Source organism: Anarhichas minor, unplaced genomic scaffold (genome assembly GCF_050575085.1).
Source record: "Anarhichas minor isolate MPS153535 unplaced genomic scaffold, ASM5057508v1 ptg000003l, whole genome shotgun sequence".
NCBI lineage: Eukaryota > Metazoa > Chordata > Actinopteri > Perciformes > Anarhichadidae > Anarhichas > Anarhichas minor.
Genome location: NW_027466449.1, coordinates 12,948,145 through 12,963,426, shown reverse-complemented (window position 1 = coordinate 12,963,426; position 15,282 = coordinate 12,948,145). Strand labels below are relative to the sequence as shown.

Genomic DNA, 15,282 nt, shown 5'->3' with positions numbered 1-15,282 from the left:
GTACTCGGGTTTTTACTTAGTAAAAGTACCAATACCATGATGTCAAAGTATTCCATTCCAAATAAAAGTCATTCGTTTGACATCTTACTTCAGTAAAAGTGCAGAATTATTATAATCAAAGTACTAAAAAGCATCAAAAGTACTTATTATATGCACAATTAGATTATTAATACTGATGAATCAATTTCCAAGTAGCGGACAGTGGAACTAGTTTCAACAATGTTATAAATGACTGAGTCAAGTTTATGGGAGAGGAAAGAAGAAATATAATTGAGTAGAAGTATAAAGTACCTTAAAATTGTACTTAAGTAGTTAGGGTTCAATTTAGAGTTATCAGATGTGAAATCATAGTATTTGGGATGGAAACAGGTTGTTTTTTGAGCTAAGTCTCTTTCTGTTTGTACAAGGTTCTCCCATTAGTACTGAATAGACATTTAGCTGTGTGGGCATCGCTGGACTTCCACATCAATCCCCACTACTGCCTGAGGATGTCCTGTTATATCTGTGTGTGCGTTTGTGCATGTGTGTGTGCGTGTATGTTAATGAGAAATGGGAGGGTAGAAACCCTCACCATGAGATAATCCCTCAACATCAGAGCTGGAACGAGTCATCTGGTGTCATTTCTGGTGCAGGCTTCAAACAGAAAACTCTCCAGAAGACAGCGCGGCTTCAGCAGGGACCTGGCCTCTTCATCACCAGTCTTCATCATCACAACAAGGTACGGTGATCACCAATGCTGTATTTTTTTACCATACATTTCTCTATGACAGAGGAACTCCTCCGATCTTACACATTGAAGTCTGTTTACATGTGTTGAACTGCATGTTTTAAAAAAAAGTTTAAAAACCTTTTGTGGCTCCAGAGTCGGATAAATTGCCTCATGTGATGTCACTAGTTGAGTCAGCGTTGGGTCTGAAGACCAAGTTTGAAAATGTAAAAAGAAAATCAGGGTTGATGAGGTTAGAATGAAGAGTCTACCAGACCCCTGTACCCCGCTCCTCATCGGCTACATTAGCTGCCACTAGCATATCAAATGTTAAGTTGCATTGTGGGTAATGTAGGCACCATGTTTTGACAAGGAAGATTAACTTGTATGTTAAAGAAAAGTCCAACAGAGTTGTTATAGAAATCCTGAATCAATGGAATAATCTTTACACATTTATGAGTCATCGCCTTCCAATTTCTGTCATGTCAAGAAAGTAGTCCCGTCCTGTTTTTGCCAACTTCAAAATGGTTCCAAAAATTTGATAAATTCTGCGATTCTCTGACTTTGAGAAAGTTATTCAGGCATTAGTTTTCTCAAGAATTGACTTTTATAATTCACTCTTTACCTGCTGAAAAAGTATGTTCACGCCTTCTAGTTATCAAAAATGCTGCAGCCACACTGTTGAGTGGATCAAACGAGAGAGATCACATGACCTGTGTTGGCTCCCAGTTTACATCAAGATGGATTTTAAGGTTTCACTCATCACTTTCTAAGCGCTACATGGTCCAGCCCCACCTCTGTAGTTCTTGTATGCCCCTATCTTTCTGCACAACTTTGGTTTGATGTGTTTCTTGTTATTTTGTATTATTTGTGAAGCACTTTGTAACCCTGTTTTGAAAGGTGCTATAAATCAGCAGGTATAACTTCAATCATAAACAAAGCCAAACATGCACTCACAGCCCCTCAAAGAGAGACATTTATACCTTATTAATGCATGTTGCTGGTTGTGAAACGTCTTTCTACTAATCTGTTGTGGTTTAAGTATCAACCTCTCAAAATCATTTGAGAAACATTTCAACTGAGGAAGTCTGCCACCCTCCTCCTCCTCCTGTTATGTAACGTCTGAAAACATAATCAGATTAACCCAAAAAGTAAATCTGAACTCCAGATATCAAACAGTTTTCCTCTGCTTTTCACTCCAGACCATGAGCGGCTACGAGCACAACCACTCTCTGGACTACTACAATGGCACACCGTGGTATGTCCATGAGTGCACCTTCCAGCTGCACACTGCTGGAGACTATCGGCGCATCGCCCTCTTCCTGGTCTACCTTTTCATCTTCATGGTGGGCCTGCTGGAGAACGGGCTGGTCGTCTGGGTCAACTGGCGCCGACGCCACTCGGCCAACGGGGTTCTCTTCTGCATCATCAACGTGAGCCTGTCGGACCTGATGGTCATCGTTATCCTGCCTTTCTTCATGATGGAGGTGACCATGGACAAGGTTTGGCTGTGGGGACGCTTCCTCTGCAAGGTCACCAACCTCATCTATGCGGTCAACTTCTACAGCAGCTCCTTCTTCCTGGCCTTCATGACCCTGGAGCGTTATCTGTCCCTGACCAGACCCTCGTTTCCGGCCTTCTTCCCCGTGGTGGGCCGTCGCCGCTGGGTGCTCTGTGGAGGCCTGTGGGTGCTCTCCTTGTTCCTCGCTCTGATGGAGAATGTCCACGTGGATCTTCTGGAGTTGAGTGAGCCGGGCTGTTACATGATGCCTGAGCACAACTTCATGGAATGGTTCATCTCTGTGGGCTTCCTTTGCCTGATCTTCCAGTTCCTGGGCCCCGCTGCCGTCATCATCACCTGTAACGTGCTGCTCGCTCGTGCGATTAAAACAGTGCCGGATGTGCAGGGCCGGCGGGACGTGTGGCTGGTGCACGTGTACTCCCTGGTGTTCGTCATGTGCTGGCTGCCCTTCCACCTGGTCATGTTCCTGGTGATCATAGATGACATCAACCCGTTCCTCCTCAGCTGTAACACGGTAGACCTCATCTACTTCTCGTTCAACGTGGTGCAGAGCGTGTCTCTGTTCCACTGCGTCGCCAACCCCATCCTCTACAACTTCCTCAGCAAGAGCTTCCGCAGCAACCTGATCAACACTGTGGTGGACTACTTACCCAGAGAGGGACCTGCGGACTGGGTGGGAGCAGGGACCCGGCCCAACGCTCCTAACGGAGGCGGGTTAGACCCGGAGAAGCAACGCAAGTTAAGTAACGCCAGCACCAGCCAGTCTGATATTGGATCGTAAAAAAAAAAAGAAGCCAAGATGAGAAAAGTGAGACGTCAGAACTGAATCCAGTCGTTGTGCTTCAGAATACCAGATGCATAGATTGTACAACGTATCATCTCACTCTGGTCATAGACTCATTGTGCTATTTGTTAAATCATTTGTTACATCATAACAACATAAACATCTAAAAATGTAACTGTTTCACCTCAGTACAAATCTTAACAGATAAATCATAATTCATACCACTTACTGCTTATTCATCTGTTCCTAGATGTTGCTGTTCCCTACATGTGATGTAATAGGGTTTAAATGCAATAAAACGTTATTCTCTTTAATGCAGAGTAGAGCAATAAACAAACTTGGGGACGTGTTTATTCTACTGAGACACTTTTGCTGTCCTTGCACGTAGCTATCTCCCTTCTCGCAGACTTTATTAAATTCACTTACATTTCTGTCATCTGGAATGCGTCACGGTCAACTGTTGAAAAGATAAGAAGGCAGAAAAAGGGAACAGGGGGTGTCGGTCCACAGATGGCACAATAGCAGGAAGAGACCCGGCTTTAAAAAGGGCAAAGGTCACAAGGTCCTGGAAGCAGGAGGTTCACAAAGCGGCGCAGATTTCTGCAAGTTCATCACTGAAATTCTGATGATGGATGGACTTTGTGGTTCAGGACAGTGAAGAGCTGAGTTTAACCACTTCTACAACTGGTGTTCAGTCGACTCATTGATTTTTAAACATAAAGAAATGATTACTGATCTCAGGAGAAACTCCTTTCTGTCCCCTGTAATTATGAACGACATAACCATTGAAAGTGTAAAGGAGCACAAGGACCTGGGGGCTGTTATTGATTGGAAGCTTTATTAATGTGGACATCGAGCTGCGCTGACATTGTTTCAGAAGATTCATTCAGAGTATATTGACCATTTGTATTCAGTGTTGGGGGGGAGTGTTGTCTGTACAAAACAAGAGCAAACTGAACAGGGTTAAACATGGTGGCAGGATAACTGGGGAACCAATGTGCAGTATAACGTACATGTCAGACCAGTACAATCAGATTCACTGCACCCTCTGTCTAAATATGAAGGTATAGCAGGTCCAAGAGGCATCACACACAATTCAAATGCTTAAAATGCTCTGAAGTTGACCCCCTTATGAACTTGCACCTAATGTCCTTTATAGATTTCCCAAATGATGCTTTTTATGATGGGAAATTTATCGAAATATCGATATTGTGACATGAGACTTGATATCGTCTTAGATTTTGGATATTATAAAATAGCACAAGTGTTGGCATTTCCTGGTTTTAAATGCTGCATTACAGTAAAGTGATATTTACTGCACTTATCAGACTGTCCCATTATCTCCCTTTACCCACTTAGCCTTTATATCCACATCACTGGTGATTCGTTATCAAACATCTCATTCTTTAAATATTTTGTAAACGCACCAATAGTCAAGCCTACAGTATTGATATTGAGGTATTTGGTCAAAAACGTTGTGATATTAGATTTTCTCCATATCGCCCAGCATCACTGTCATGTATGGTTGTTGCTGTTCTTCTGATATTCTTTTAAGCTCTTTGTGCAAAGCTGAAAACCCGTTGGGGCAATAAAGGTTTCATTCATTTAATTTCATTCAAACGTGATCAAAAAACAGATTGAAACATAGTTTCGGGTTGATAACAGTCTTCCGAGAGGCATTTATTTTATTCTTTTCATGAACAATAGTTTTTTAAAAAGCCAACATTCATACAGCTTTAGGAACAGACAACATATAGAGGCATACAAATAATAAATAGTTATACAGCCATCATAAATATGAGGTAAGACACAAACTTGTGATGGGCACTTAAATAATTTCTACAGCACAACTGATCACACGCTCTCAAATGAATACAGCACGTGGCAGAATCTGAAAGCATTCATAACAACAAATAACACGTTTTTTTATGTTTAAATGACCAATTAAATCAAGCTTTTAATGTTACTGGTCCCGTATCTCTGGAGTGAAAAACTTCAAGACCTTAAAAAAGTGTGAAAATAGTGACTGCAAATATAGGAAAATAATTTCTATGCTACAATGAGGCGCTACTTTAATAATCATCCACCACGGACACGGAAATCAATCCTCAGATTTCAGTGGTGAAGATACAGACTTGTTCGGAGTAGATGAATATAAGCAGAGTGCTGCATGACGGTCAACAAAGCCACCGGCTTCCCTTCTCTCACCGACACTGAACAGGATACACTGCCACCAAGTGGCTTCTTTTTAATCTTAGTTCAAAGAGGTCGACTCAGTGAACAGCATCCGACAGATAATATGTCCACTACATTCTACAAGTCTACGTCTATTATAGAGCCGAGGCCAACAATCCATCGAGGGAAAAGAAATCTGTTGTTTGTCAAACAAAGATGTCAGAATTCTCTTTTTGCAGCTTCTGAAATGCTTTTTTATATCCGTATAAACTGAATGTCTTTTGGACTGTTGAGACAAAACAATTAATTTAAAAGATGTCGCCTTATACTTAGAGAGACAACCATTTAAAAAATTGATTTGACATTTTAGACTAAAACGATTAATCGAAAAAAAATAATCGATAAAGAAAATAACCATTAGTTTCAGCCCTATTCTATTATATGCGGTATGTGGTCCACGACAACCAGACACAGTGGAGGTGTCAGAGAGGTAAAAAGGGACGAGGAGGGGAAACTACCCTGCCGACGCGTCAGACGTCCACGTTGGGCAGCGGCTCTTTAGAGTGGTCATTGTACATGAAGGTCTGCTCGATGTTGAAGTCCGGAGGCAGGTTGTCCGTGTGCAGCTCCATGTGCGACGACACCATTTTCAGCGTGGAGAAGAAAAGGCCGCAGACCGTGCAGCGGTACATGAGGGCTCCGGCGTGCGTCTTCAGGTGGCAGATCATGGTGGAGCGCCCTCTGAAGAAGCGCAGACACACTTTGCACTGGTAGGGTTTCTCCCCGGTGTGGATGCGGAGGTGGTAGGTGAACTCCCCCGAGTGGGCGAAGCACTTACCGCAGTAGCGACACCGGTACCATTTCCCACGGACGCCTGCTGCCCCGACTCCTCCGTCCTGCCCCGAGTTCCCGTTGGTCAGGACCCCGGTGGGCAGGCTGTGTAACGCCCCTTGAAAAAACGTATCTGGTACGCTGAAGCTCATTCCCAGCCCCAGACCCATGTTGCTCATTTTAACGAGGCTGCCGACCTCCCGTTGAGAGGAGGAAGACGGAAGGCACTCCAGAGTCTGGTCCGCTTTACGTTTTCCCAGCCAGCCTTGGGCCCTGGCACCTCCGACACTCACTAGGGACTCGGTGGTGTGCAGGCTGAGGTGGTACTGAAAGGCAGAGGCGGAGCGGAAAGTCTGCGGGCACAGGAAGCAATGCAACTCCTCCACTCCCGGCACGCCGCCACCGCCGCCGCCTCCCCCAACTCTGTAAGCCCTCAGCGCAGCAAACTGCTCCCTCTCCTTGGCTGCCGCCTCCTCGGCGTGCGTAGTCATATGTCGGTCCAGCATGGAGCGCTCCACGAAGCAGCGGGCACAGTGTGGGCAGGTGAAGACGGGCAGAGAGAGGTGGGCGAGGGCGTGCCACAGCAGGGAGCACAAGGAGAGCTGGGGGAGGTGGCACACGCCACAGCTCATGCTCTGGGGACACACGTGGCTCAGCAGGTGGTCTTTGACCGTCTGTGAAGGAGGTAAAGAAACGTGTGAATGAACGTGAGATCTCATGACGGTGCAGCAGTCTGGTTGTAATTCCATATTCTTACCGTCTTACTTCTCTGTTGGTGAAATACGTTTTCTGGTCCCAATTATACAAACGGGTCTAAAAACACTAACAAGCCGAAGGCTACAACCAGTCATTTCTGTGAATGAGTCCACTATACCGTATATATAAACACACCATACAAGGGTTGCAACTTACAATTATAATCATCGTTTAATCTGCCAATAATTGCTTTGATTAATCAATTAATTGTGAAGTGCCTGTAACAACTTCCTAGAGTCCAAGTTGATGTCTTCAAATAACAAAAGCCACAACGAGCTCACACAACAAAAGCAGAACATCGTCACGATTGAGGAGCTGAAACAAAAGAATGTTTGTTTTTTTTTACTTGAAAAAATAACTTTCATGATTAAACTATCAAAATTTGTTGCCGATAAATTTTCCGACGATCTACTGTTGAATAATCATCTCAGCTCTACACCGAATACTTTAAATTACTGCTAACAATTTTACGAAGCAAATGTTTTGACTGATCATTGAGGCAGCCATTAATCTTAATTAAGTTCACTACAGTATTAAAATCAGCTTGCAGAGACTTGAAACCTGCCGAAACTGACAATAACTCCCAATTAATACGAAATAATAATAATAATAAAAAATTCCCTCATTTATACTCCTGTTTATTTTACTCTTTTTCCTTAAATTTGTATTGTTCTGACATGTTTTATCTTGATTTTTCCATGTAGAGCACTTTGTAACTCTGTTTTTTTAAGAGTGTTTTATAAAAAAAAAGTGTATTATTATTATTACATAATAATGTACAAAATGGACCTGAAATTTTCAGATAGAAACCGGCATACTCCTCACCAAAAACACACATCTAAAATGTCCACTCACCTGGAAGTCCTTGCTGAGGGTCTTGGCGCACGCGGCACACTGCAGCTCGGGGTCGAGGCTCTGGCTGCTGCTGGTCAGCGCCACCTGTGGTATCGTGTAGCTGGAGGCCGTGTGGCGGTGGTGGCGCAGCAGTTTGTTTTGGCTGCAGAACTGCAAGTGACACATGTCGCAGGTGAAGAGCTGCACGCCAACGTGGGAGAGAGAGTGGGCGACACCGGCTTCGCAGTCCGGGAACGAGGCCCCGCACACTCTGCAGAGCCCCAGCTCCGTCAGGTGGGTCTCGGCGTGTCTTCGGATGGCGTCCGGGTCCGCCGGGAGAAGCACTGCGCAGGCTTTACACGGCAGCATGTTCCCCGTCACCTGGAGGAGGGAAAAAGCATTAATTCTGTTGTGTGGACTTATGTTCGCCTGAAATATTTCAGTGCAGAGGAATTCAAACATTACCTGGCTGCTTGAGCTCCCTCCGTCTCCGTTCTCCACATACACAAGCTCGTCTTCATCATCCTCCTCATCTCCCTCCTCCATGAAGTTCTCGTCGTCGCTCAGCTCGATGATCTCACCTGCCAGCTGTCTCCACTGCTCCTCCTCTGTTCCCTCCATGGCACCGTTTCCTTTCAGAGCCTCCCTCTCCTCCTCCTCCTCCTCCTCATTCTCTCCCTCCTCCACCTTTCCAAACACCAGCCTGCCGTCCCTCTGGACGTCCCCCATGCCGCCCTCCACTGACACCACCTGCAGGCTGCCCAGAGGCTCTCCGGAGGACGACGTCGGGGTGCAGGCCTCGGCTCCGAGCTGAGCCGAGGAGTCGGGGAAGGAGCAGGAGTCAGACGGTGCAGCGTCGCTGCTCTGAGGCAGAGAACTTCGTGCGCACTGGGAAACCATTCGTCCATCTCTGTCCTTACAGCCGCCTTCCTCCTCCTCCAGCCCTGGCTCGATCTTCAGCTGGAGAACAGGCCCCGGAGGCAGCACACCGCCACACTGTCTGGAGTGGCTGCCGGTCAAAAGACTGAGTCCTCCTGGTTGTTGCTGATCTGCTGCCATCTGCCCGTAGCCGATATGAGACTGCACATCTTCCTCCTTCAGGTCCAGACACAGAGCCCCGGTGTGAGCTTCATGGCCGGCCCCGGCTGCCCTGGTTTGGAAGAGCGGCGAGGGAGCGGCAGCAGGCGTCGGGGCCGCAGACGAAGACAGAGACGAGCAGGAGGCAGCAGAGGAGCACACGGACGACGCAGAAGCTGCACTGACGGCGGCCACTGTGGACGCAGCAGCGGCAACCATGCTCGAGTTCAGGGCGAGGTCTCCTGGACTACCCGGTTTACATTTTGCAGACGCAGAAGCCCGCAGGTCAGGGAAGGTGGCGTGACAGGCCCTCACCAGCTCACCGACGCCCAGCCTCTCGGCCAGCTCGTACAGCACCCCGACATCTATGAGATCAGTCAAGATCTCCCCCGTGTAGACGAAGGTCAGCAGCTTCTCAAAGTTGGCCGGGGAGATGAACTCCAAGGAGAAGGCAGCCGTGGACGAGGACGGCGCCCGGGCAAACAGGTTACGGAAGTACGTCCCGGCGCAGGCCAGCACCGCTCGGTGCGCCGCGAACGTGCGGTTGCCGACTTGCAGGAACACATCGCAGTATTGGCGCGACTGGCGGCAGCCGTTGAGCTGAGCGAGCAAGCTGGCGGCGTGGCCGGGACCCTGCAGCTGGATCCTCATCCCTGCTGCAGCTCCTGGTTTGCTACTATCCAACTGCAGGAGCAGAGAAGAGGAGTCAGAACAGACTGACAGCAGGGTATCTGCACATTTTATAGTACAAGTTCAATGACGTAAGACGTTTTTTAATACCTCTAAGAAGAAAGAATAATACCATTACTGCGGCAGAAGAAATCAACTAACTAGACTACAGTATATACACCATTATTGAGTTTGAATAACTGAATTGTTCAGTGCACATCAGCGAACATAACTGCTTTCTCATTAACAAAAAATAAAACTGTAAAGCAGTTGACCTGGTCCAATGGAAAACAACGTTGACTGCATTTACCAAACAAACATAAGAGGGCAATGTAGATACAACTTGACAACCCGGTCACTACAACCTTTGACGACAAAAATGTGAACGCAAGACAATCTCAATTCTTTCTATAAAAGAGCAGAGAGCCTTGGTAGAGCACTCCACCGTACAAAGTTATGTTAACCATTTATATTAGACTAGATGTTTTGCTTTGAGTGTGTAAAGTACACACAAAGACAGATCCCGTGTATAAATAAAGTACTAGGTAATGAAAAGTATTCTTATTCTCAGATAATAACAATGAGTGCAGGCCCACGGTAATTGTGACAGAGAGCATGAAAAGAATAAAGTTTTGCAGAGGATTAGAATAAGAATCAGACAGTTTATTACCAAGTTCGTTACACACACAAGGATCAATAAAAAATAATCAATAAAAATAGAAAATAGAGAATTTAGAATAGAATATATGAAAATGTACAATAAAATATGGTAAAGAAACAAATAAGGGTACATTAAAACAAGTATTGTTCAGAAGTATTCAGATCCTAAACATCAGGTCGTAAAAATACTCAAAAAACAAACAAACTTTCAAAACCTTACCTAAGCAAAAGTATGCAAGTATTACATCAAACTATACCAGTAGTACTCACTGTGCATTGTTCCCCGTCAGTGTTTTACTACCATACATGGTGTTTTTTGCATTAATATCACTGCAGCATTAAAGTGTATGTTGCATTTTACTCAGATGTTTGTGGGATGAACTCGTCTCTCTGAAAAGTCAACTTTTCATGAGCTCTGCAAAAACGAGCCCGTGTGCAGGTTTTGTGACGGAGCCGATCCAAGAGCGTTTCTAAATAGTTGAATTGTCTTCAGAAGTACGAGATGTCTTTGACGGAGAGTGGACATATCATCTCTATTTAGTACAAAACCAGCAGCAGCAGCGACCGACCGCTAGCAGAGCGCACATTCCAGTATTTTACGACCCATTGTCCCCAGTTTGAATATTTTATGACAAAGTTCACCCCTCGTGCCGAACCCATCGCTGCATAGTTTCAGCCGGTCGCGTGAATCGGTCTCTGCCTCCAGCCACTTCTCGCTGAATGTGCATTTATTTACCGGTGCCGGAGCCTGTGCTGCTTTACCGGCTCGCGGCGTCATGCCCCGCCGCAGCCATCACATGTGAGGCTGGGTAAACACGTCCTTCGTCTGGGTTAAAATGCGGATGACAGTCGCACAAGGTGTGCTACCGCCACCTAACGAGCAAGCAAATAGGTAACGGACGTTGCGGAAATAGTCATGTCGTGGATATAAACATAAAATATGAAGAAATACATTTTACGTCATGGAAGCAAAACAGCCCAAAGTCTCAAACTTCATGAGTGCATGAAAAACAAGCAACATTTTTAGATCTTGAATATCAGAAACAGTTACTCAGCTCCAATCAATAACGTAAAATATCACCAACCAAGTCAGAAATCAACCACAAAATCAGCCAGAATCATCTAAAAACATATGAAAAGGCCTCAGCAAGGCTCAAACAAAGTCATCACTGAGATGAAGAAAGTGCATCACATCACTCCAGGTCTCACATCTTTGCACTGGCTTCCTGAGTGTCAATCAATGGTTTATAAAACACTTGCTGTCCCAGAAAACACATGTATGTACTTATGTATAGCACTTTGAAATGTTGTTGGAAGCTGCTAGACAAACACTAACAGCAGAATCATTTCATTTGGCCTTAAATCACCGTATTTTCAGACTGTTGGCTGGTTCTCGCTGTCATGTGTGAGCTCAGCTGAATATAAGAAAATATTCATAACTTACGGCAACAGTAAAAGTAGCGAGGCACGTGTAGCCAATAACTGGGTAGAAGTCGGCCTACATTTTATTGCAAATTCATATGAGCAGAGGTAAAAGTATTCTGCAAAACAACAATATGTAGATCACTGGATATTTGTCTCTTTGGTTTCTGATTGTCTTCAAATATTAAAGGATTACAGTGAAATAATCAGACAGACTTCCTTACGCAGTCAGCCGGGGGCATTTTCACCCAATTTGTATTTAAGACCTTTGTTACTTTAAATACTTTGTTTGTTGTATTAAGATCCCCATTAGCTTTTGCATCGCATCAGCTTTTCTTTCTGGGGTACACACAGTTTACATGCTGACAATACAGAAATACTCACTCACACTACTCATCACAATACACTAATAACAGGCAAATCACGTCCACTGCAAATTAAACAATAACAATTGACATAATGCAATGAATACAAACACAAAGGATATAGGCATAAACATCATCATTTAACATATATTACCCATCAAACCCGTGCATAACAAGAATACTTATTAATTAATGAAGTCAAAGAAAAATAATAACGACCATCAGAGGTACAGAAATAAGCTGGTAATCTAACCTCCCTCCCACCAACACAAACAGGTGTTTAAAGTAACCGTTGTGTGGTATCAATGTCTTTTTCCGTGTTTATACTCTTGAGTTTACATTTCAGAGACTGTTCATTCCAACAAGAAGCTAACGGAGCGTAGCCACCGTTTTAGACTCATTACAGCAACTCTGTTCACTAAACGCTAAATCAGACACATTTTTACAATTCATTCGTGACAAAAAATCCTCCTCAGTTAATGTAGCCGTCTCGTTGGTATTATTGTGACTTACCCATTTAAAAGGTGTCGAAGACTCCTCTCTTTTCACTATGTTTTCAAAGGGATTCTGGTGGTCGTCCACGGATATAATTTACAACCCCTCTGATCGTCCGTCGCATGTTTGTGACGTATGTCAACAAAAGATCATCACAGGCGCTCCCTACAGTCTGGATGAGGTACTGCAGGGGAAGGGGTTCAAGTTTAGACAGGATGGCGTGAATCCACGACAGTGGAGGGAAGTAACTAGTACTTAAGTACTGTGAGGAAGTACAATTTTTATGTATTTCCATTAATATGACTTTGTACTTCTACTTCTACACTACATTTAAGAGGGAAATGTTGAATAGGCTCTTCAATTTATTGGTGAGAAACGTAAACAATATAACTTTGAACCTGCATAGTAGTATAGAAAATATAAAAAATTGGCTTCACATTAATGAACTACAACATTAAAATTATATTACATGTATTTGTTAATGATTAAAACATAATAATATAATATTCTACCGTATAATAATGGACCCATTCTGCATCATGGTACTTGAATGTGTAAAGCGTATTTAGCTGATAATGCTTTTTTATTCAAGACTTCAGGACCCAGGCCTCTCGGATTCAAAAGATCTGAGTATTTCTGCCATGAGTAGAAAAAAGTAGGCTTCTATTGGTAAAAAAAAAAAACTCTATGTAAATGTATTTGATGTTTGAAGTGTGAATTTCATACTATTCACTATGTTACTGTGGGAGAAAACCCTCAGCTGGGCCACGTGTCTCCTTTATAACCGTTGCATTCGCACAAAACAAGGCCTGAAGGAGGCCTTAGCCACTTCCCATGCAAAAGTTGATATCCATCAAAACAAATTTGAGGGAAAATGTACGCACCTGTATGGAAACACTGACTCGTAATTATTTAATTGTTTTGTAATTGTATTCTTACACGTTACTTGTATATCAGCTTTATAAACATTCATGCCATAAACCCTCAAACCAGCATTGTTATTTCTGCTTGTGCTAGTGAGCCATAACTCTTCCATAAGCACCTTTCATTTGTAAAAAAAATATAAATGAATTCAAATCAAAACCCACTCAATATTTCATCAGCGCTGTCTGCACCCAGGTGTGCATAGGAGAGGACTACTGACACTAGTGGTCACCTGTGGAGCCCACCATGCATATTAAATCATTAGCATAGCAAGATAACATCAAATAGCATCAAATACTTGTAGAAGTCAATTGTTTTCAATAATATCTTCAAATACTGTGCATATATCACCAAGTAACATTTTAGATTTTTATATTTGTGTGTAAAATCACTGCAGTGAACACAACTTTATTTTTCAATTCATGGTTTATTCCGTAGGGACAGATATACTGTATACAGACAATCTGAAAACAACTATCCAGTGCAAGTATTAGAGTGCAAAGTTAGCAAAGTCTGGAGATAAAGCCAGTGACCGCTCAATCGCTACACTCCATATCGTCATTATGAGTCCTTATCATGATGCAGGCCAAGCTCACCACAACAAATCTTAAATAGATAAATGAAATGTGTTTCAAATAGTATCCCATGGTGAGGGATACACTGATTGTCGCAATCATTTTGGAAGCAATCAGTCTGATTGCTGTAAACATATACATATTGCGGTGAGAGTTGCAATGCTGCATGATGGACGAGCATTGTTAGAGGACTACGTGACTAGAATAATTAGGGTGTTCAGGGACAACCTCACCCACAAGCATCTCGATTTCTGTGTCAGAAAAAATCCTTTTCTTGTTCTTCCTCTCGGTATAGTTGCCGTGATTCACAGCTAAGCACCTCATGCTCAGGGTCATTTCTATTCATCAACACTCATGGTTTGCACGACCATTTATAGTTGAATGTCGGTGTGTAGAGGGATATATCAGGCTGATCCACATGCGCAGTTTTCCAAGTTGATTTGGGATTTACTAAAGGAAATTCCGCACACGCAGGCACACGCATGGTTTGGGTACGTTCATTTCCTAATTTGTGCGTAAGCAAACATTTAGTGAGGATCCTACGCACTGTTTTATAAATGAGACCCAAGATGTTTTGAAGTCCCCTACCACACTGGTGTCAATCAACACACAGATTCAGTGGAGTTCAATATGAAATGAGTTTACTGCAAAATCAAACAGAGTACATGTAAACCGAGCCGGTGGAGCAACTGATTTTCCTTAGCTTAGTTGTAAGTTCCCTGCTACTGTTTCTACCCCTATCTATTACTCTCTGCTATAGACACCATTGTTTCTCTTCTCTTGGGTTTTTCCACCGTCTACCCTGACTGATGGTTTCTACATTCTTTAGTGCTGGCCTCACATGCACATGATACGCAGAACTAATGGTGTTTAGATTATTGAGCATTAGTGTCACTATTCAAGATGTTATTTCTTACAATGCATCGATGGCAACAAAAAACAAATGTTATAAAAAGATAAACTTGGGTCTGTGCACAAAGTATAATTAATTTGCCATTGTTGACGTTGTATAATGAACAATGTCTTTTAGGGGTATTGCCTACTCTCATTGGTCTTCTTGTGCAAATGTCTTCTGCTATGTGTGAGTTCGTTCTTTAATAGCCGATGCTGCCTAAACGCGGACAATGCTTGGCCTGTGTTATTATTGCATTGAATGAACACATGCAATGCAATTCCGCGCACCAAAATGTCAGTTTGTTCCATTGTCCAACTTTAACAATGAAATTTGAGTCAAGGAGGCCAAGAGCCGGAAACAGAGACAGCTCGCCATCAAAGTAAACGTTTTAAAACGTGATTGCTCAAATATTCTAAACAATGAACATAATAAATGACTGTTATAAAGTCATATTTCTCCCACTTTCCCACAACTGATTGTGAATAAACTGCCAATGGGCGCAAATACTGAATTATTTGTATGTAATGATTTATTATAATATCAATTTATTTGTTTAAATAAAGGCTTCTTAATTATTTGGGTGAATGTTTCA

General features: G+C 43.3%; 2 protein-coding genes across 2 annotated transcripts; one reads left to right on the top strand and one right to left on the bottom strand.

Moving 5' to 3' along the window:
- The first annotated feature begins 416 nt into the window (after positions 1-416).
- ackr5 (atypical chemokine receptor 5) lies at positions 417-3,317 on the top strand. The gene is made up of 2 exons (XM_076091871.1): positions 417-718; positions 1,909-3,317. The coding sequence occupies exons 1-2, from the start codon at positions 521-523 to the stop codon at positions 3,007-3,009; spliced, it is 1,299 nt and encodes a 432-aa protein (XP_075947986.1). The 5' UTR covers positions 417-520; the 3' UTR covers positions 3,010-3,317.
- Positions 3,318-4,660: 1,343 nt separating this feature from the next.
- zbtb39 (zinc finger and BTB domain containing 39) lies at positions 4,661-12,420 on the bottom strand. The gene is made up of 4 exons (XM_076098715.1): positions 12,315-12,420; positions 8,074-9,369; positions 7,630-7,989; positions 4,661-6,692 (listed from the first exon to the last, which is right to left on the bottom strand). The coding sequence occupies exons 2-4, from the start codon at positions 9,334-9,336 to the stop codon at positions 5,718-5,720; spliced, it is 2,598 nt and encodes an 865-aa protein (XP_075954830.1). The 5' UTR covers positions 9,337-9,369; positions 12,315-12,420; the 3' UTR covers positions 4,661-5,717.
- Positions 12,421-15,282: the final 2,862 nt, after the last annotated feature.

What these genes read in the sequence shown, in the direction of transcription:
- zbtb39 (XM_076098715.1), bottom strand. Translation starts at nt 9,336, where the DNA reads ATGAGGATCCAGCTGCAGGGTCCCGGCCACGCCGCCAGCTTGCTCGCT. An exon ending in GAGGGAGCTCAAGCAGCCAG is followed by an intron (nt 7,990 to 8,073) that starts GTAATGTTTGAA and finishes TCCCTCCTCCAG; the next exon opens with GTGACGGGGAACATGCTGCC. An exon ending in CCCTCAGCAAGGACTTCCAG is followed by an intron (nt 6,693 to 7,629) that starts GTGAGTGGACAT and finishes CCTCCTTCACAG; the next exon opens with ACGGTCAAAGACCACCTGCT.
- ackr5 (XM_076091871.1), top strand. Translation starts at nt 521, where the DNA reads ATGTGTGTGTGCGTGTATGTTAATGAGAAATGGGAGGGTAGAAACCCT. An exon ending in GTCTTCATCATCACAACAAG is followed by an intron (nt 719 to 1,908) that starts GTACGGTGATCA and finishes TTTTCACTCCAG; the next exon opens with ACCATGAGCGGCTACGAGCA.